Raw genomic sequence first — 23,626 nt, 5'->3', positions numbered from 1 at the left:
TATCATAAATAGATGTTGAATTGTGTCAAATGCTGTTTCTGTATTTTCTGAGATGATCATATGATTTTTATCTTTTATTTTGTTAATATGGTATCTCATATTGATTGATTTGTGGATTATTGAACCATCCTTGCATCCCTGGACTAAATCCCACTTGATTGGGGCATATGATCCTTTTTAATGTATTGTTGAATTTGGTTTGCTGATAATTTTATTGAGGATTTTTGCATCTATGTTCATCAGGGATATTGGCCTGTAACTTTCTTTTTTCATAATGTCCTTGTCTGGTTGATGTTAGGGTAATGCTGGCCTAATAAGAGGAATTTAGAGAAATACATTTCTTTATACTTGCAACTTTAGACTTAGGCCTCACTACTATGTCATTATTGTGTTTCCTTAAAAATACATTCTAAAATCATTCTAATACTTTATATTCCCAATTCTCTTATTTTTAGAATTCACCTTTAGAACAAACTTACCTTTCTCCATTTTTAGCTATATAACTATCTCTTTGTTGTGTCTGTCTACCTATCTTCCACCCAACATTCCCCAGTAATGTGATATTAAACAAAAGCATTGAAGGCTAAGAATCAGATGATAACTGTCCATACATTAGCCAGGTGACTCTGAAATGCCATTTCTCCCTGATGAGTATGTGTCCACATCTAGGCAGTGGATGGGTTGGACTAAAGCCTTAGAGGTTCCTATGGGCTATAGTGTGCTGTAATCTGATTCTAACTCTGGCGCCATTTGCTTGTTTCCAAAGTTAAATAAATGTTCTTATTTTTACATTTTGATTTTTTTTCTTTCTTGTTAAACATTTTATTGATTTAAGTAATCTCTACACCCCATGTGGGGCTTGAACTCATGACCCTGAGGTCCTCTGACTCTTCTCTTCTGAGACTCCTTTCTTTCCTTTGAGATAGCTGTAATTTTTTTCTTTTAAATCACCATTAAACAATTTCAACCTTGATTCACATATATAGTTTTTTATGATCATTATTTTTCTACATAAAAACTTGTTTTTTCCACATTTTCCCTTTATTTGTCTTTTAAAATATAGACATTCAAAAATTTAAATTCCAGTGATAGCTCTGATCCATATAGTTTAACAGTGGCTAAAGAATAAATAAGAAGCTGTTAATAGCAGCCTAATTCTTAATGACAATTTAGCTTTTTCATTAGAAAGCGATCATAGAAAAATTTGAAGACTAAATTCTTGGTTCTTTTTTAAAGATTTATTAACATAACTTTTGTAATTTTCTGTTTAGCTTACACTAATACAACCTTCAAATGCACAATTTATCTCAATTGATAATACTCCTCTCAGAGGTCTTTGTGACCCACAAATCAGTCCACTTAAATGATTTTCCTTTCACCTGGCAGAATAAAGTGTCCTTTACTTTTTGTCAGTAGTCACAAATATTGGAAGACAGAGTTCAGATAAATCATGTTAGCATTAATGTCTTTGCTAAAATTTATTTGACCAAATTTCAAATGTATTCCAAGTAAAAAAAAAAAACTTAAAATTTTTTTAGTGAGCTTGTGATACTATAAATAATACAGAAATATTTTAATAAAATTATTTTTCATATATTTTAATATCTTGCATTTTTTAAAAATAGCTGTATTGAGAAATAATTTAAATATCATAAAATTCACCCATTCTAAGAGTACACTTTCATTGTTTTTAGGGTATTTGTAGAGGTATACAACCACCACCACAATCTAGAGCATTTCTATCACCTTGAAAAGAAACATCACGGTCATTAACTGCCACTCCCCTCACCTTTCTGCCCTTCCCCCATCAATCATTAGTCTGCTTTCTGTCTCTGTAGATTTCCCGGTTCTTGACATTTCATTTAAATAGAACCATATAATATGCAATCTTTCATGTCTGACTTCTTTGACTTAGCATAATATTTTTGACTTTCATCCATTTTGTAGCATATATAAGAACTACATTCCTTAATTGGTAGATTCTCTATTAAAGTAAAAAATAATCAAATGAGCAGTGCAGTTTAGTTGAAAAAAAAAATAGTGATCCAACAGTCAAATACTTCTACCTTCTGGCTCTCTTTGTGCCTTTTATGGCCTTTGGACAAGTTATTAATTTCTTTGACTCAATTACTTTATCTGTGAAATGGACATATGATAGTGTTTCTTACCCATCTTAGAGCATTAGCAAAATTAACAAAATCAACTGTAGAAACCCTTAAAGACTATACAAGTATAGAATAGTAAATTGCATTTTAAATTGGTTTTCCTGGTATAATAGCAAACCAAATTATTCTATTTGGGATAAAGTATTAGAATTTAAAAAATACTCCTTTAATAACAAAGGGAAACTATAAATTTTAATTCCTATTTGCCCAAAGGTCCATTTGCCTCCACTAATTTATCTTCTAGTCAGCCTTGGTTAGCTTTAACAGTAATACAACAGGTTGCTGAAGAAGGAAGTGGCTACAATTAATTCAAGAGTCAACTGTTGTATGGTGGATGGAAGAGTCAATGAACAGAATTCCACCGTGACCTTTCCTGCAAGGTTTGATGTTCAAAGGACACTCACAATGGTGAATTGACCAGCCTTTATGATTCCTTTGAACCCTTGGATTCCATTATGAATAATGCACCCTTGGCTTCCAATAAAAGGGGAGAAATACTGATTTTACAAACAGAAAACCAAGGTTTATAGTGACCCTTCGTTATAACTAAATCTAACAGATTCTGAAAGAGACCAGCTTGATATTGGGATACTGTGGGCTACTTGTATACCCCAAAGCAGAGGGAAACACAAAATACTGTTTTCCTAGGGTCCGTACACAAGTTCAAGCCAGATAGTCCTCACTGGAACCCAGAGAGGTTTTGTTGGTTGGTTGGTTGGTTGGTTGGTTGGTTGGTTTTTTACTGAACCAGGTCACCACTGGAATGTGAAGTCTAATAAAGGGGTCTTCTGTGGAAGCCACTTGATTTTTGATCAGTGGAGTCTTAAAAAATTATGTTTTTTATTTGTTCCCAACTTTGAATTTTCAAATAAAGTTATCTCTACATATTATTTCTGTTTTACAAATGTTTGAATCCTAGAGGAATTTTCAACAATGACCTTAGGCAGCCACAACTTAGGATGGATGTCTCTCCTCTGAGACTCCTTTCTTTCCTTTCAGATAGCTGTAATTCTGGTTTATTCTCTAGTCATTTTTTCACCTATGCCATTGCTTCTTCATTCTTTCAATCCAGCATGGTTTTCCTCTTTTAACGTTAGTAGACTTGCTACTTTCTCTGCCTTTTCTTTGACTGCACCATCCGCCTCAAGACTTTAGGGTAAATTTTAGACTTTATCTTTTCTTCTGTTTTTTAATCTGATGGGCTTATTTGCCCCTTTAATTCTTTCTTCCATTCTATATACTTGTGGCCTAATGTGACTGTGTTCCCCTCCCCCCCCCAATGTAAGTTCTCTTCTGCCCATTCAGTCACCAATCACCAATTAATTTGGTCATTTAGTAATATTAATTAGGTACCTATCATGTGACAAAATCTAGGCTTAGTCAGGAACAGATCTGTGTCATATACATGACTTCTACTTGAAGCATGCTAAATCTTCAGGACAACTCCACCCAACCAATGGAGAGAAAGAGGGTTCATCTACCATGTGTCTAACACCCATATGGACACACTCCTGCCTATACTCACAACGAGTCACTCTTTCATATATGGACTCACTCAGGTACACAACACACTTACTCTTCATCTACATCCGCATTTCTGGGCCGATTGCATGAGTAATGACAACACTATCTGAATGAGAAAAAAGTGACCACCCCATGTGCCCTGTGTCCAATGTCTCTCATCTCTTACCAGCATCTCTCTCCTACTTGCTAACCGCTAATACTATCCTGACATCATTAAAAAAAAAAAAAAATCATTCCCATGAGTTCAGGTAGCTTTCCCACTGCAGCCTAAATAACAGCTAACATTCACCAAGTGTTAACCGCACGCCAGGCACAATGTAGCCATGGTGTACTCACTTTTTACCCTCCTGTCCTCCCTAGATTAATCACTTTTATCATCTCTAGTTTACAGATGAGATTACTGAGGTTTAGGGAATTAAGTCATTTGCCCAAAGCTACATGGCTACTAATCAGCAGAATTGGAACCTGTGTCCAGAATTGGGCTGCCAAAATTGGGGCTCTTAACCCTTAAAATCCAGTGCCTGGGAGCATTAAAACATATATATTGTTATCATTAATTTAAACTTCAGGAGAGCTACTGTGCCAGACCACTTCCAGTACTGGTAGTAAGCACAAGTTTCCATAAGGGGAAGGCAGGAGAGATCTGGAGGACAGTAGATATCTGGTGACAAGTTATGGGAACTACTGATGGGTTATGGGATGGGTTATGAGATGGGTAGGGGTATAATGGAATAATAGAATTTTATCATCTCCAACCCCCCATTTCCCCTTTATGAAATTTTTCCATGTCAAAGATATTCATAGTTTCTTTCATTTAGTGTGAATCATTATCTAATTGCATCCCAGGTTTGGACAATTGTTTTCACTTTTTTTTCTGTTAAAATGATATTGTGAGGGGCGCCTGGGTGGCGCAGTCGGTTAAGCGTCCGACTTCAGCCAGGTCACGATCTCGCCGTCCGTGAGTTCGAGCCCCGCGTCAGGCTCTGGGCTGATGGCTCGGAGCCTGGAGCCTGTTTCGGATTCTGTGTCTCCCTCTCTCTCTGCCCCTCCCCCGTTCATGCTCTGTCTCTCTCTGTCCCAAAAATAAATAAAAAACGTTGAAAAAAAAATTAAAAAAAAAATGATATTGTGATAAACTTCCTCCTAGCTAAATCTTTTCACATATCTGTTAGTGTTGCCTTATGATCTCTTTAGTCTTCAAATTATATATTTTTTTTGTTTTTTTGCTTGACACCTTTAAATTATATAATTGTGTGGTATAATTTTTAATGCAATTAGCACAAAGTAATTTTGTAGCATGAAAACAAACTTTTGAAGAAATTATTGACCTTTACCTATTTTACTGTCATCCTAGCACAACAAGGGGAAAGGGAAAAATCAGAACTCTCTGTGGCTAAAGATGCACTTCATCTCCTTCACGGTTTCGCATAAAGTTATCCTGTATACAGGAATCTCTGCAAGCATTCTGATTATAAAATACACTAAGTTAGGGGCATCTGGGTGTCTCAGTCGGTTAAGCATCCGTCTTCAGCCTAGGTCATGATCTTGCTGTTCCCAAGTTTGAGCCCCGTGTGGGACTTTGTGCTGACAGTTCAGAGCCTGGAGCCTGTTTTGATTCTGTGTCTCTCTTCCACTCTGCCCTTCCCCCACTCATGCTCAGTCCCCCCCCGCCCCGCCTCAAAAATAAATAAACATTAAAAAAGTTTTAAAAAACACAGTAATTTATTAAAGAAACTGATGTTTGTATGATTATGTGACTTTATTTGAAAATATCTTAAACATTTTTAGATCTAAACTTCTCTATCTTCCATTTATTCATTTACTTTATTATTAACCCTAAGTATTTTTCTTTTTATCCCACAAATGTTTTTAGCTAATACTCTGTTCGTTATAGGTCCCTGTCCATATCCATTACTAGTATTTTTCAGTCTTGAAAAATCTCATTATAATATATATGTGTATGGCTTGTGAATTTATTTATATGTACAAATTTGTCAGAAAATAAAGTACTGTTCTAAAGTATTCAGAAGTTTCTAAATCCATCAGGATTGTTCCTATGATATAGATGATGTATTATTATTTCTGTTTGCCAGTTGAGAAAGAGTAGTTTTAACTATACTAATAAAAAATTGAATTTAAGGCTCCTTGTGTCTTATCTATCCATAATTTGTAATATTTCATAAGCCCCACCATAAGTTACAATTATATTCATGTTATATTGGGTTAGTTTAATGTTCAGAATAAACTCCAGTGAACGTTTAGAAGCTTTTTTTGTTTTTTGTTTTTGTTTTTTTTCATTCTGGAGTAAATTCTTGATTCTTAATATCAGAATATAATTGGGGCACCTGGTTGGCTCAGTCGGTTAAGCAACCAACTTCGGCTCAGGTCATGATCTCATAGTTCGTGAATTCGGGCTCTGTCCTGACAGTTCAGAGCCTGGAACCTGCTTAGGATTCTGTGTCTCCCTCTGTGTCTACCCCTCCCCTGCTCATGCTTTGTCTGTCTCTCTCAAAAATAAACATTAAAACAAATTTTTTAAAATATCAGAATATAATTCACTCCCAAATTTTAAATATCTCATTATCTCCTTAGCTTGATTTAATGAATATCCCTACTCCCCCTTACCCACACATACCTAGCTAAATAACTTTCTGGTCTTAATATAACTACATCTGGACTGAATTGCAATTTTTTGCTGTATATCCACACCTGTTCTAGCATCTGATGTATTAAAATCTCCAAATGTTATTTCAGTCCTTTCTGGCATTATGTGGAAAATGTTAATGTACTTCAAGTATACTTGTTTCAAAATAGATGTGAATCAAACCTCTGAAATATAAACCGTAAAATGAAATGAATTTTCCAAGCGGCTGTATAACCATCTGAGCTTTGTAAAATGTTTGTTAAAGTTAAAATATGTTAATTTGCAATTGATATAGTTGAATACTCATTATAGAACTTTCTTCTATTATTTGCATATATTCTTACATCTGCAAAGGTTTCTTCTGTTAATGCTCATTTAAAAAAATTAAGTGAAACATTACTTTTGTAAAGGTCTAAGCTCATCAAACTGTGATATAATATATACATATAAATGTTATCTGAATGCAGCATACTGATTGTGTTCATTCACATCACTTATATCTGATCAGAAATCCCACAATTTCAGCCACATAATTAACTATCTACCTAAATATAATCATTTAAAATATTGGAAAAATAGAACAGGTTTAAGTTTAAAGGAGTTGATTTGTTATTTAAAACCTAAGTCATCATTCTTGAAGGCAAAATGAGGAACTTGGTTATAATTTCTCTAGTGACAAGGGAGTATATCTTATTGATATTTATACACTGATTCCAGTTTGCATGGACCCTACCTAAAACAGAGTAGACACTCAATAAATGCCTATTGAAGTAGAGTGACCTATTCATAAGAAAGTTGCATTTCAATGCCAAGATACATATTAGGTATTATCAATGAAAACTGTACAACTCTTTCTGTTCCATGTCTTTTAACCTTAGGTACATAATTTTAGACATTTGCTAGCATCCTTATTTCCATTATCTACAAAATTTCATTCATTCATTCAACAATTATATTTTTGAGTACTTTCCATGTCTCAAACACTGTGAATATAACATAAGGCTTCTGCTGTCATGGAATTTACATTCTAGGTAGTTTACCTTGTGAAGATTAAATTACTATAATGCAGTCAGAACATAGTGCTTGGTACATAGTAAGGACTCAACACTTATTAGTTGTGGTAATGATGATGGAAGACACCTTTATATATATGCTATTCAAAGCCATGAGACTAGATGAGATCTGCTAGAGAGAAAATGCAGGTAGATAAAAGGGCTATGAACTGAACTCTGGTGCTTCCTAATATTTAGAGTGTATCTAAGAATAAGGACCATCAATAGAGACTGAGAAAACAATAGCCAATGAGGTAGGAGGAAACCAGAGAATATAGTGTAATGGACACAAGAAGCGTGTTTCAAAGAGGAAGCAAACAATTGTGTCAAATGCTGCTAGAAGTTTGAATTATGTAACAGCAGGGAATTGAATTTTGGGCTTGCCAGGGTAGCATGTCATTCATAATTTTGAAAATAGCTATTCCTGTGGAAGAGTGAAGAAGAAAACTTGATTAGAGTAGATAGAAAAGAGACTGGGGAAAAGGCAAATCATGAAAAAGACAGGAATGACTAAGATGTGTAAGATGAGATGATTAGCTTCAGTAGTAAGCAGAGAACTGCAGATTAAGCCAACACTGAGACACTACTTTGCACCCTGTGGATTGGCAAAAAACAATTGTAAATAGTTCCTTTTTTTAACATTTATTTTTGAGACAGAGTGTGAGTGGGGGATCGGCAGAGAGAGAGGGAGTCACAGAATCTGAAGCAGACCCCAGGCTCTGAGCTGTCAGCACAAAGCCCAACGCGGGGCTTGAACTCACGAACCAGTGAGATCATGACTGGAGCCTAAGTCAGCCACTTAACTGACTGAGCCACCCAGGTGCTCCTAAATAGCTCTTTTTAATAAGGAGAGGAAAGCAGGGCCCTTCATTTAGTGAGGTAGTAGTATACATTGGTGCTCCATCCTGGGAACCATTTGGCATTAGTGATGTATGTGTATGCCTGTGACCTCTTACTGCAGAAAAATTCCCCTATAAGTACACAGGAAAATGGGTAAAAAGCTTTTGTTGCAGGATTACTTGTGGTGACACAAAGTTGCAAGCAAGTAGGTTCCATCACTATGGGAGTAGATCAGTAAAATATGTATGTGCACGGATTAGACATTATATGACAGAAAGGAGTGAATCATATCTGTGTGTGGCTACATGGGTAGATCTCAAAAACAATGTGTAGTGAAGACAAGTAAGAATTAAAATGAGATTTATAGCTTAACACCACTTGTGTAGTTTTTAAAAACACCTGCAAAGAGTACAATTTTTTCACACATAAGGAGCAAGTTAGAAAGCGTACATTAAATTCACAAGCACTGTAGAATGGTTCCCTTTAGAATGGATTATTCCCAAATCCAAATAATATATCCAAATATCTTTTTTTTTTAATTTTTTTATGTTTATTTTTGAGAGAGACAGAGTGTGAGCAGGCGAGGGGCAGAGAGAGAGAGGGAGACACAGAATCGAAGCAGGCTCCAGGCTCTGAGCTGTCAGCACAGAGCCTGATGTGGGGCTTGAACCCACAAACTGTGAGATCATGATCTGAGTCGAAGTCGTACGCTTAACCGACTCAGCCACCCAGGTGCCCCAATCCAAATATCTTTAAAGAAAATGAAATTAACAACCCCCTTGTTACTATATATCCCTCCAGCTATTCAAAGAATCCAATGAGTTGTCTTTAGTTTCAACCTTATCCCCCACTTCCATATCAAGATCTCTAATCTTTGTTTTCTTTCCTACCTTGAACACCCAGAACTGAGTTGATTAGACTCCTTCGTACAGAGCATGCTATCATCCTTGACCATACAAGCAAGACCTGTCTCTAAACTATATATGCAGCACTATATATATATATATGTGTATATATATATACATATATATACACATATATATATAGACATTACATATATAAATGACATTATGTATGTCAAACAGAAAAACAGAATAATATAACAGCACTATATAGATTATATATATATTTATATTTATATATACAAATATTTAAATGTTATATATTTAAAATATTTAAATTATATATATTTATATGTATAAATAACATTACATATGTCAAAAATACAGAGAATAATATAACAAATGTGAGTGAATCTGTCACCCACATTTAACAAGTTTTAACATATGGCCGTAGTAATTCTGTAGGTTGTTATAAAACCTTCATTTTTACCCTTCTCCATCCAAGGATAACCACTGATGACACCTGCAAGGACAAGGTCCTCAAGGTGAAAAGTGATGAGATTCAGAGTGGAAGTGAGGTTGGGGGCCAGATGGTCTCACTGGTACCACCAATGATAAGAGATAGCAGTTCAGGAGTGCTCACTATGTGCCTGCTACTGTTCTCCTGTTTACATATATTAATTAAGTCTTAATTCTCACTCCTGTGCTGCAGTAACTGTTTTCTAGGTAAGGAAACTAAAGTACCTAAAGTCACACAGCTCATAGAAACAGAGCCAGGATTTGAAAATAGGCAGTCTGGCTTTAGAGGTCATGCTCTACACTTTTATGTTACCCTATCAAAAGAGTGTATAAACAATGATAAACTTCTGTTTTTCCTTTCCTTCAGTTATCTCTACCATTTAAAAAAAAAAAAAAATTACACAGCCTTCAATTTCTCATTAAAAAAAATTCCCCTAGATCTGGATCTCTGGGGGCCAATTCTTCTGCTTATTTGTTTTTTCATTTTTCTTCTTCTTTTTTCTCTTCCTCTTCTTCTTCTTCTTCATTTATTTATTTTTGAGAGACAGAGAGAGACAGAACATAAGTGGGGGAGGGGCAGAGAGAGAAGGAGATACAGAATCCGAAGCAGGCTCCAAGCTCCAGGCTCCAAGCTGTCAGCACAGAGCCCATCGCGGGGCTTGAACCCACAAACTGTGAGATCATGACCTGAGCCAAAGTTGGATGCTTAACTGGCTGAGCCACCCAGGCCCATGTCATTCTGCTTCTTGAACCTAGACTCAGTTTCCTCCACTTTGAACCAGATTTTTTTTTTTTATTTATCCAGAAAGCTTTAAACTTGAAATATCTTTCCATTATGAAGGTTCTATTTATTGTTTTCTCAAACATTATACTGAATATACTCTCCCAAGTGACTGTAATGTTTTCTATCCTTCTATAAAATAACTATGAATACCTTTTGTATTTGTAGTTTCTAGAAACCTTTTGGAATAACAGCATTCTCTTAAATGACTAATTACCCCAAATCTGATGCCTGTGTAATGCTATCCAGCAAGCAGCTGGCTTCGTATGAAGAGAGGCTAAGAGCTCTTTTTTGTCTTGTTCATTTAAAATCATTTGCTTCTTATTTAATATCTCTAAAGAACGCAGTCACATCATAGTAGAATTTGCTGTTGTAAATTTTGGATTGTTTCCATGGGTTCCGCCTTACATCTGCATGGTGTTTAAAGCCAATGCTTCCTTTCTTTTTGTAGGCATTTAGGGCCTTTTGCCTCATAATCCAATGTCATGCTGAATGACAGAAAATTGAAGTTGAATTTATTTCACTATAGAGAAGGACTGCACAGAACAATACACTTATTTAAGAACTCCTTGCCTCAGGAACTGAAGGAGCGGTCTTGTGCAGGTGGCTTAATCTTTCTGGTTCTTATCCTAACTGTGCTCCTTTATTAAGGACAGGAACTGGGGACTCTGCTTCCAAAAACAAAACAACCCTACTAGTCTACCAGAACCAATAATAAACTAATAGTATGTTTATTTCTCATTCGGAACAGTGAAGACAGGTTCTGTGCGTTTTCAAAATTATTCTTAGAACTTCTTTATTAGAGAAAATGTAACCAAAAGTAAAAACCAAGCAACAACAATAACAACAAAAAACATCCATGAAAATATATTAACTCTTAATTATACACTGCTGGTCTGTTTACATTAGGGATTATTCATAATGAATCCTTTTCTTTCCTCAATTCTATGTGTATCTTCTCTGTTTATATAAAGTGATTTCTTTGTTGACACTACTTGTATTTTCTGTTTCTACTTACTTCACATGGCAACCTTCTATAGTTTCTGTGTTGTAGAGTAAAATGTTTATTTCTTTTCCCTGTTTTGACTCAAAGATGCTGTAAATACACAGTAAATTTTCTAAAGGAAGTGGCTTCTTTGCTCATCAGGCACTGTGATTAGACTAAGCTGTCTATGCTTATCTTGAAACAGGGAGAAAGGGAGATTCGGGTGGGTATGCAGAGAAAATAATACTGGAAAGTATAGTGGGTCATGACTGTGGTTTATTTTCCCTTAAACTTAGTAAATTCTGGAACTATGATGCACAAGTATATTCAAATGTAATCTTAAGAAAACTTTCCAGTGCTGTAAACATGCTGTCATTTTTACTATCTACTGTTCTACTAATTAGCAGGTAATTGAGAACTGGATAAAATTCACATATCTATACCAATTACCTGGAGTTTGTTTTCAAGATAATCAATTCTTCCTCTTAATAATAGCTGTACTTAGGAGTGATAGCATGAAGTTTATTAGATGGGCTCAGACCCATGCTTTATCTAGTTTATGTCCTGACAGAAGCACCAAAGGACATTAATAAGAAGGCATAATAGTTCTCTCTGATGTCAGACACATAAAATTGGTCACAATGATACCATATTTGTCTTAATATCTTTCATTAATTATATTAAATTTTGAATTTTCAGGGGTGCCTGGGTGGCTCAGTTGGTTAACCATCCAACTTCAGCTCAGGTCATGATCTCGCAGACCGTGAGTTTGAGTCCCGCGTCGGGCTCTGTGCTGATGACAGCTCAGAGCCTGGAGCCTGTTTCAGATTCTGTGTCTCCCTCTCTCCCTGACCTTCCCCCCCGTTCATGCTGTCTCCTTCTGTCTCAAAAATAAATAAAGGTTAAAAAAAAAATTTTTTTTAAAAGTGTTTTAAAATTTTGAATTTCCAAAAATTAAATCTGGGGCGCCTGGGTGGCTCAGTCAGTTAAGCGTCCGACTTCAGCTTAGGTCATGATCTCAGGGTCCGTGAGTTCGAGCCCCGCGTCGGGCTCTGGGCTGATGGCTCAGAGCTTGGAGCCTGCTTCCGGTTCTGTGTCTCCCTCTCTCTCTGCCCCTCCCCCGTTCATACTCTGTCTCTCTCTGTCTCAAAAATAAATAAACGTTAAAAAAAAATTTTTTTAATTAAATCTAAACCACCTCCTGGGGTTAGATATTCTAATTTACTATGTATTTTATGCAAAATAATACTTTTCATTTGTTAAGTATCTCTCTTGGAAGATTCTCAGATATGTTAAATAGATCTATAGCTACACTAACCATACTTTCATGAACAAATATCATATCCCCTTGCAGCTTTTATAGTTTGAGAGTCCATGTAGGAGAGTTAGAAAGATAAGGACTTTGGGATGAGTTCAACCTGAGTTTGAATCACAGGATCACTTCTAACTAGTTATGTGACCTTTGATAAGTTAGTTACTCAGGTCCTTAGAGTCTTCACTGGTAAAAATAAAATGTGTGCCTGTTTTTCATGGTAGCTGTGACTATAAATGAAATGATATGGGAGAAAGCATTTTTCCTAGTGCCACATAGTGCATATCAACAAACATTAACCTTCCTCCCTCCTTATTCTTCAGAGGATTTGGTTGAAATCTTTTGGCTGTGTCGTTGTGAATAGAACCTCTCTGCAAATCCATATGGACTTAATAACAAAGCAATACATTGTGTAACGTTCATGAGAAATTGCTTTGTTCCAGAAGTTTGTACTCAAAAATAAATTATCTGTATGTTATCTTTTCCTTCATATAATCACTCAATCACTGGGAAAGGTGTACCCCACAAATATTATCTACCATGTAAGTCCATATTAAATCTTACTTTGAGGGGTTATCCTCTCAAATTGATCACTTAGGCTGAGTTAAAAACCTTCAGTCTAAACTGTTGGCTAATGCATTTATTCATTGGAAGATACCAGGCAAGAGAATCAGAGAAGCTCTCCTTTTATTCTCATTTGAAAAATGGGGCTTATTGCACCAGAGAGAAGTTTGAGAGATAAAATTAAATAATGTATGTGAAAGTACTGGATAAACATAAAGATTTATACTCATGTCTGGAAAATACTTAATTAAAACATTCATTTAGCGTGAATTTGTTTTCTGCTTTAAGCTTTTCTTCATAAAACAAAGTTAAGAAGGCAGATTGAGGATATATAGAGAAATGTATGGATGCATAAAGATTTTAAAGTTTACTATTAAAAATATGTTATTAAAACATCTGAGCAGCTATAACATAGAAATTTTATAATTCCAGTGTGCTAAATTATCTTTTCCATAGAAACCAGTTAGTCCATTTGTGTCAGTGTGTTTTCTACCCTACTCAAAAAGAGTGCCGACAAGGGCTGTCATTGCATTGGGGGTTCAGATCATAGTTCCCACACACAGGCTAATGGCAAGACCCACTTCATGCAAGCCATTTATTCTTTCTGCTTTAGTTTCAGTTCTGCATCCACACACGTCAGACACCGCTGTGTGAATAATCTTCCTCAAACGCTGCTTGAATTCCCCAGACTATGGAAGCCAATTTCCTGCTTGTATATCTTGGCTTTGAAAGTCATTAAAATGCCTATTAGATGCTACCCAGAGTTAACAAATTCTTTACCGGGAGCAATGCACATGGTTTGTCTATTTCAGTTCTTCCAGGAGGCCTCAGTGATACTTCTCAGTTCCAGACCACAAAAGCAAGCTCAGGCAGTCAGGTGTTTCAGAGATGAGCCACATGATCACATCAACATATGTGTGTCAGCTACATACATTTCCTTTCAAAACATCAGTAAAATTTAGGCCATTGGGTGTTTGAAAATTAGCAAGATGATGGGGGCAGAAAGAGGCCAATAAATTGGCTCTGTCAAAAACTATTAATTCCGTGGGGTTTCAGAGAAGAGATGAGCTGCATACCCAGGCAAAGTGGAGTAAACAGCGGCAGTATGCTGCAGGAGCTGAGTGGCAATTCTCAAAGAATATGGTTTACACTATGAAAATATCTGGACATTTAGAATATGCTAATCAGATGAATATATTGTGTCATTTCAGGTTTACAATGTCAAGTAGAGGCACTTGGGCTAAAACATCAGAAGGCAGTGACAGAGATTGACAACTATAAAGAAAAGCTCATGTAAGATGAACATTGAACAACCTGTAAAATTTTTAGAAAGATCCTCCCCCACACCTACCACGTGTTCTCTGTGACTCTTTGGCAGTAATTTAGTTGTGTGAATGTGGTCTCCTGCTTTTCTCAGGTACTTTTCTGGCATATGTTGTATATTAAAGGATCTATAAATATTTTTAAATACATGAAATGTTTCTTTCCCTCAGTAAGAGACTTAACTTATTCTTGTATTAAAGGTTTCCCTGGTTGTTCAAACGTAACTTAATGTGAAATATTCTCTAACTTTTGTCTCTTCACATTCTCTCTCTCTTATCTATCCAGAAGAAACAACTTTTAAGTTGTTTCTTAAAATTACCAATTTTAAGTTCAAAAAGATAGTATTTTGTGAAGAAGTATCTTTGAGTATCTTTGAAATGCTGGAGTACTTACACTTTATATAAATGAGAAAGAAAATATTGGAAAACAACTGATAAGAAAATGCCCTTGTAAAATATCCAGAGAACTAACTTTTTTAGAAAAGAAGTTTCAAAAATTACTTTATGTTATAAATATCATACATCTATAATTATAGCACTAAGATAGAATTTGTGTAATCTTTGAAAAATAGATTTTGTTTTCTTTGTGGTATATAATCTGATAGCTCTGGTTTTCAGTTCCTATATTTTGGAAGAATGAATCTCGTAAGAAATATAAATATTTAGAATGCTTAGCAACCAACTGTTGTGTTCACTATGAACTACTCCTAAGAACAATGTGTTTAATAAAATTCTTAGCAGCACAAGGAAGAACAAATTCGAAAATACCCTACCAAAGTGATGTATATGTGAATTATTTGTAGCAAAATAATTTGGTTTTGAAAAACAAGAAAAAGCAAATATTCAAGCTTTATAACACTGTGGTTAATAGTACAGTAAATATAGTAGTTTTGCCATCTGTATATGATGGCTAGGGTTGAAGGAATGAGTGACAGGAGGTCCTTGGATGACTCACTGAGCCCAGGAAGCAACTTTCTGGATGAGAACAAGCATAAAAAAGAGAAGCAAGATGGTGATTGCAAAAAAAAAAAAAAAAGAAAGAAAGAAAGAAAAAAAAATCATTCTTCCCCACCCTCTAGTAACATTAGGAAGGGCTTTGGCCATATGGATGCCTCATGTGGAGGACAGCCTACTCAGGCCACAGCTACTGTGTGACTTTGGCTTCTTGTAGCTCAATAAGTGACGAAGGCACATTCCAGGAATAGAAAAGTTGGGCTCGTACCTAACTAAATTAAAAGGGAATTTATGGACCCATCAAGACTCAGCATATGGAACGGAGTCCTGGCAAGTTGGGAGAGAAGCTAACTACAGAAATAAGCATACTGAGGAAAAAGAATAAAGCTCATGGGTTGTGACATGAATTGATTTTTACTGGATAAATTGGCACAGAATTTTCTATATATATAAGGAACATTCCCATTTAATATTGACACATGCTTTGTGGTTTTTTTATTAATTATATTTTTAACATAATTTATAATGTAAGTGCTGAGAAATAAGAGTCAGAGTAGATTGGAGTTGGAGTGAGAAATACCACCTCACTAAAGTCCATCAAATAAATTACCTGGAGGAAATCACTATACAATTGCAGAGATGCTGATACTTTTGTTTCAGTTTCTAAAACTGATGCTTCCTGCTGATATAAGAACTTTTTTGTTTTAATTTGAGAGACAGAGAGAGAGAGAATGAGAGAGAGAGAGCACACAAGCAGGGGAGAGAGGCAGAAGGAGAGAGGGAAAGAATCTCAGGCTCCACTCTTAGCGTGGAGCCTGACACGAGACTTGATCCCACAACCCTGGGATCATGACCCAAGCAGAAACCAAGAGTCAGATGTTCAACCGATTAAGCCACCCAGGTGCCCCTATAAGAGCTTCTTAAAATTAGAAAATGGGCAGAGTATCCATTTTTTTAAAAATTGAGTTATGAAAGAACTGCTTAAATGGCCCCAGTTGCGGGAGGCCTTTCTTTATGCTGACTGTATCTGGCTTTTCCATCTCTACTCCATCTACCCTCCTTTACTATGAGGATAGAGTCGGGTGGGCATGTAGGATCAGAGCTAAGACTGTTCAGCTCAGAGCTCAGGAGGTGTCCAGAAGTCAAAATAATTCACTCAAAATTTTCCATGTACAATTTGTTAATAAATTGGAGATTTACTATCTATATCCAAACCTTTTTGAACTTCCAAAAATTGGAGGTGCTGTGAAATAAAGTTTCTTTAAATTTTTAATCCTCTCCTTTGTGGGGGCTAGAAGTGGAGATGATTTTCACCTATCCAACTTAGGATAGTTTTTTTGTTTCAGGATTTTTAAATGTTTGGATATCAGTTTTGTGGATTTTTACTTAAGGGAAAGAGGCAGTTTTTAAATGGATGAACTTACAAGTTCTTTTTTTCCTAAGATTTATAAGAAAATATTTTCCAAGGCTTGTAAGAACTTGTTATATATTTGAAAACAGATTTAATCAGTAAAGATGTTGAGCTACAAGTAACAAGAGGTAGAGTGGTTTCAAGTTTAGTCGATTGAGTGGCTAAATCATCTTGGATCTTGATGTTCTTTCTGTCTCCATCCTGCTGTCGTTAGCACTGGCTTCACTTCAAGCCTAAGTCCCTTGTGATTATGAGATGACTGCAGTTCCAGGTACCACATCCAAATGTAACCAGCCCGGAGGCAGGAAGGGCCTGTTTTTCTGGTGTCTCCTTAGAAGTGAGAAAAAAATTTTCCCAGAAGCCATCAAACAGCCCTCTCTTTACAGCTCTTTGGCTGAACCCTTTGCATCCCCTCTCCTAAATAATCACTGGCAAGGGGAACAAGACTACCACAATTAGTTTAGACCAAGCAAGATTTATCCTGAAAGAAGATGATAATGGGCTCTATGGCCAGGAAGAAAACTGTAGTCATGTCCAGAAGGTAGTCAGTAATGCTTGCTAAAGTGATAGAGTGTTAATGAGGCTTTAAAAGCTGATGACATGAGGAAGGCCAGGTGAACTTGATGACCAAGTTCACGACATGAGGAAGGCCAGTTGTGGTGGACAGAATAATGGCTCCCAAAGATTTTCATGTCCTCATCTGTGAGCATGTTATTCTACATGACAAAAGGAACTTTGCACCTGTGATTAAATTAAGGATTTTGAGAGAGGGAGATTATCCTAGATTATTCAGGCAAGCCAGATGTCATTGCAAAAGTCCTTATAAGAGGAAAACAAGACGGTCAAAGTCACAAAAGTAGATGTGAAGATGGAAGCAATATTTGAAATGTTGTGATTTGCAGGTAGACTAAGGGAGCAGAAGCCAAGGAAGTATGGTGGTGTCTAGAAGCTAGAAAAGTCAAGGACACAAATTTTCCCCTGGAACCACCAGAAAGAACACAGCCCTTGTGATGTCTTGATGTTAGGACTTCTTACTTGAAAACTGTAAGATAATCAGTTTGTGTTGTTTTAAACCACTAAGGTTGTGGCAATTTGTTACAGCAACAATAAGAAAATAATACACCAGTGTGTTCAGAGCCTAGTGAGGATTTTGGATTTATGTGGAGGGCGATGGGAAACTATTAGAAGATGTTTGGCAGGAGAGTGAACTGATGTGATTTGTTTTAAAAGGTGGACATGGCAGCAACCTGGAGAGAGGACTGGAGTGGGGGTACAAGAGTAATCAGTGAGACCAGGTGGGATGGCGCACGTTCGCGCAAGTGAGAAGTGACTGGTTGACTGTAAGGCTATAGTGTGGAGATGGAGAGAAATATATGTCGGCTTAATCTACCAGGATTTATTGGTGGAGTGCATGTGACTGGGGAGCAAGAGGACTGGGAAGGAAAGAATAAAGGGTGAGATTTGGGGATTTTTCAACATTAGGGTAGACAATTGAGGGACAGTAGAGTGTAGTGACTAAGAGCCTAGACTCCGGATCCAGACTGCTTCCAGCATTACTACCTAGTAGCTATGTTACTTTGGGCATGTTGTTTCTCTCTCTAGTCTCTTTTCTCAACTGTAACAAGGAAGTAAGGGCTGCCTTGAGGTAGCCTGAGATACGTAAGTGCTACCCTTTTAATATCACTATTGTGTTGGTATCGTTTGTTGAAGTGGAATAATCTGTAAAAGAAATAGGTATGGGGTGAGGGAGATAAGAAAAACTATGCTTTTGATGTATTAGATTTGGAATGCTTTTTGGACAGCAAAGTGCAAGTATCAAGGAAACAGTTTGAGAATGGCTGTTTCATATGAAGCAGTGGAATGGTATGGAAACTTGCCTTTCAAATCAAGAAAAATATACAATAATTTCACCTTATTTCCTTTACGTTGATTGACGGGGGTAGCAGAAGCCTTTCTAAAGGCTTATTCAAAGCAGTTTAAGAGAAAGGATTAACAGAAGGAATGCAGTGTTTAAAGAGATGTAGGCTTTCTTTCTATTCCCTCCAATTCTCCCTCTCCCCATCCTAATGAGATGAAGAGAACAATTATGTTGTGAAGGATGCACCGTAGAAAGAATGGTTTAACTGGCATGGGGGTGAGAGCTGATCATGGTGAGAGGAGTCCTTGGGATGGTAGGCTCCCTAGATTAATTGTCTACGGAGTTAGCAAAATAACCATTGAAAGAACTACTATCCTTGCCTCTGGATTTGAAAAATTGTACATGAGTCTGAACATAGAGTGAATCTCATGGTGGGGCTGCTGAACCTCAAAGAATTTTTTAAAGTTTTAATTTTAATTCCAATTAGTTAACAGAGTGTTACATTAGTTTCAGGTGTAGATACGGTGATTCAGCACTTCCATACATTACCCTGTGCTCAAAGCATTTTTTAAAGAAACATTTTTGTTTTTTTTCAAAGCAAATATATAAAAATTGGAAAAGACAGGAATATACAAAAACAAAAATCATAGTTGTATTTTGATAAATCCTTATAGTCCTTTTTTCTAAGGACTTTTTCTTAAAGTCTACTTTTTCTAAGTAATGTATATTTTTAACATGTTTTCATTTAGTGATATACCCATGTCATTACACAATACATTTGTAGAGAACTATTTTTTTTATAATTTTTCATTTATTTATTTATTTATTTATTGAGAGAGAGAGAGAGAGCGAGAGCGCACATGTGAGCAGGGGAGGGGCAGAGAGAGAGAATGAGAGAGAGAATCCTAAGCAGGCTCGGTGCTGTCAGCACAGAGCCCAACATGGGGCTCCATCTCCCAAACCATTGTGACCTGAGCCAAAATCAAGAGTTGGGCACTTAACCAACTGAGCGACCCAGGCACCCCACATTTATAGATAACTATTAAATGGCTGTATAGTATTCCAATCTATGGATGAATTATAACTTGCTTACTAAGCTTTTGTTTTTTAAAATTTCTAAATTTTTCACTTTTATAAATAGGGTACTTTGAAATTCATATAGGTAAATCTTTCTACTCACATGTATTTCCTTTGATAATTTTGCTTGAATCAAACTTAAATAATGTTAAGGCTTTTAGTGCTTAATGATTCATTGCCTTCCAATAAGATTATACTAATTTTATTCTCAGCAGTGTTTGTAAATAACCATTTCTCCTCTTCCTAGCTCATAGTGGGTATAATAAGTTTAAAAAATACTAGTTTGATGAAAAATTGTACTCCTGCATATTCTACTCTGTGTTCTTTCCTTTGTGACTCACCTGATCATCATCTTTGCCCACTTTCTAATGGCATGTCAATCTTTTCCTTATTCTTTCTTTTCTAATGTTTTATTCAGAAATAACTTCAAACTTAACAAAAAGTTATAAACATAATGGTATTACAAAGAGGACCCAAATGACCTTTATCCAGATTAACATTTTAACCCATTTGCTTTCTTCCTCACCTTTCCTTGCCCCCCTTCCTTCTCTCTCTCTCTCTCTCTCTCTCTACACACACACACACACACACACACACACACACACACACAATTGTCTTTCCTGAACCATTTGAGGATAAATTACATACAACATGACCCTTTACCTCTAAATACTTCAGTCTGCCTTTCCAGCCTCACTTTCAGTGATACTTTACATAAGGACAGTTATCCCGTGTCATAAATTTACATACTTTAATCTACCACCCATATTCTAATTTTATTAGTTGGTCTTTATAGCATTTTCTCCTTTAGTACAAGACCAGATAGAGTCAACCTATTTGGCATGTCTCTTGAACCTCCTTAATTCTGGAATATTTCTAGTCTATCTTTGTCTTTTTATGACACTGACATTTTTTTTGAAGAATGCAGAACCTGTCAAACTTTTTTTAAATAAAAAATTTTCATTTACATTGGTGTAATGTTTCCTCTTGATTGGATTAAAAATATGTACTCTCAGCCAGAAAATGACATACGTGGGGAGGTGTCCTTCTCAGGGTATGAATGTCTGCCTGCTCCTCATTTGGTGATGTTAATTTTGATCACCTGGTGAAGGTATTGCTCACTTTGTTCAGTGTATTATTCCTGGGTTTTTTTTGTTCCCTTCCAGTTAGTAAGTGTCTATAAGAGACATCTTAAATACATATAAATACTCTCCTCCTCACCAAAATGTATCCCTAGATGTAGCATCCATTAATGACTTTTGCCTTATCTAAACTTTACCACAGTGATTTCTAAATGATGATTTTTCTGACTCCAGCCATCCCTCTCCATTTATTAGTCCTCAGCATCCTATTTTAAACAAGAGCCTTATTATTAATATATTTATTTATTCATTCATTCATTCATTTTTTTCAATGGTTTATAATTTGTTACTGTACTTAATTATTTTGATACACATATTGTCTAGGCTTAGCCAGTAGGAGCCCCTTCAAGCTGCCTCCTGTGACAATGGAACCTGGTTTCATCATCTTTTATGAGCACTTCCTTACTTTGTGGCATAACAAGATATTTCAGATATACTTACTCTGCTCCAGCCTTGGAATCAGCCATTCTCTGAGTAGCCCTGTTTCCTTTGTATAGGAATGGCCTTAGAGACCAAGATGTAAGTTCCGAGTATGCTCATATGCTCATGTGCTGCTTGATTCTGGTAATGGTTTCATGGCCTTAACACATATGTCAGACATATCAAAGTATATGCACTTAATTGTATGTCAATACAATACCTTAATCTAGTTTTCAAAAAACAGGTAATAAAGGAAATAAAATGTTTTAAAAAGACATTTTTACAAAAGAAAAAGTAAAACTAAAATATAGTGCTCAAAGATAAAACTTGGGTAATAAAACTCCAAAGAAAATCAAAGTGATTACCACAAAATTCATGAAAATGGATATTTTGGAGAGGAGGGAGTTAGCTATGATTGGGACCAGGGACATGAAGCTTCTAGGGTAGCTGGTCAGGTTTTATGTTTTTACATGAATGGTAGTTATAGGAGTTTTCTCCTTATAACAATTTATTATGTAATTATTTCATGCAGTTCTCTATTGCTTATAATTTTATCATATTTATAATAAAAATGGTTTAAAATAAATTAATGTTGTTATGTTCATGATACAAACAATTACTTATTAGAAATTAAAGTCACTCTGCAAGTAGGGCAAACTTATTGACAATCTAACAAACATACTTCATTGTACAGTTTATAGGCTATTTTAAGGTACATTCAGATAATGACTTATTAATAAGCAGCCTACACAAACTTAAACTGGGATATTACTCTTTCTTAATATATTAACTTTTTGAGTATTGTTATAAAACCCAATTATATACAATGAAGACATATGTTTATTTCCGTTTTGGGATTTCCATTTGGTTCATTTTAATGGTTTGTTTTTCTGCTGAGATTTATCATCTTTTCACTAATTAGAGTGGATTTTTCTTTATGTCTTTAAGCAGAGTTGTGACTGCTCTTTGAAAAATCCCTGCCTGCTAATTTCAGTATCTGGGTCATCTCAGAGGTAGTCCCTATTAACTGTCTTTTCTCCTGGGAATAGGTCATGCTTTTCTATTTCTTCCTGCGTTGAGTAATTTTCATTATATTCGGGCATTCTGAATATTATGTTATAGAAATTCTAGATTCTGTTATATTTCTCCAAATACTGTTAAAGGTGGGAGTAGGAGTAGTGTTGCTTTAAGCAGGCAGTTAATTTGATTGGCTTTAGACTGTAAACTCTGTCTCTAGGGCAACAGCTCAAATCTCTAATTTTTTTTTATCTTAGGCTGCTTGGAGTCTGCCCTGTGCATTTTTAGTTCAGGGCTCAGCCAGATGTGTGGGTAGCATCTTTATGCAGTATTGGGACTCTCTGTCTTTGGCTCTCTCCTATTTTGATTCACTCCTAACTTTCTAGCAATTATGGTTGACCCTAACACTGTACTCTCCTTCTTTAGGCCAGATTGAGTGTGTTTTCTATCAGAATGTCAGTTCCTCTGCATGGTGCAGACTGGGGACTCAGGTTTGAAAATCTGACCCCCATGCTGTCACCTCATTCAAGGTGTCAACTTCCCTCCAGAATCTTCTTGCTTTTGTTCACTTTTCAATGCTTTCAAATAGGGGCTTTTCTTTTTAATGTTGTCCAAAGCTTAGACTTTTTATTTATGTGCAGATCAGTCTGATAGGAGCCTACTTAGCAATTATAGCAGTAGCCTGAATATTTATTTCTTTAAAGAAATAATAATATAAATATGCTAAGAAATTTCTTTTTACGGATAAATAAAATGATATAGAAAAACACATTGTTGGACTACAGGTAATTTTTTTGGCAAAGAAAAAAAAAAACCCTTACTATATATTTCTAACTTCAAGGAAGTATGCATATATAACCACAAATAGGATATAAAGATAATAAGAAAATTAATAAAGGAAAAACATGTTTTTTAAAAAGGGAAACATTTATACTTGAACTATTTTGAAATAAAATATTTGAACTTCTTTCATATTATTTTAGGAATAAATCTAATGAAGCTGATGACTGTCAAAGAGAACTTAGAAAACTGAAGTTTGAATCCATTATTTCTGAGTCACGGTATATACACTGCAAATTTTAAATTAATATTTTTAATAATTAAATTTGAAATCATGTTTTAAATAACATTTTATTTGAAATGTACTTAGTTTTTCTTATTGTATTATTTACACATTGAGTACCTAATTTAAGTTTA

The 23,626-nt window shown here is 35.6% G+C and overlaps 1 protein-coding gene across 7 annotated transcripts in view; it reads left to right on the top strand.

Annotated features, from left to right (window-relative positions):
- The window catches only part of LEKR1 (leucine, glutamate and lysine rich 1), a 219,493-nt gene that overhangs the window by 107,962 nt on the left and 87,905 nt on the right, over positions 1-23,626 (top strand). For all 7 annotated transcript variants that reach the window (XR_008422539.1, XR_008422538.1, XR_008422537.1 and 4 more), the window contains 2 exons: positions 14,440-14,521; positions 23,413-23,490. Coding sequence is in view for 2 of the 7 variants with exons in the window: in XM_019440299.2 (XP_019295844.2) it covers positions 14,440-14,521; positions 23,413-23,490 (160 nt within the window). In the remaining 5 variants the exon portion in view is untranslated. The remainder of the gene's footprint in view (positions 1-14,439; positions 14,522-23,412; positions 23,491-23,626) is intronic.

Source organism: Panthera pardus, unplaced genomic scaffold (genome assembly GCF_024362965.1).
Source record: "Panthera pardus isolate Hobbes unplaced genomic scaffold, ASM2436296v1 HiC_scaffold_16, whole genome shotgun sequence".
In the NCBI taxonomy this organism is placed as follows: Eukaryota; Metazoa; Chordata; class Mammalia; order Carnivora; family Felidae; genus Panthera; species Panthera pardus.
The sequence above is the reverse complement of the archived record's forward strand: the minus strand, read 5'-3'. Positions and strand labels throughout refer to the sequence as shown.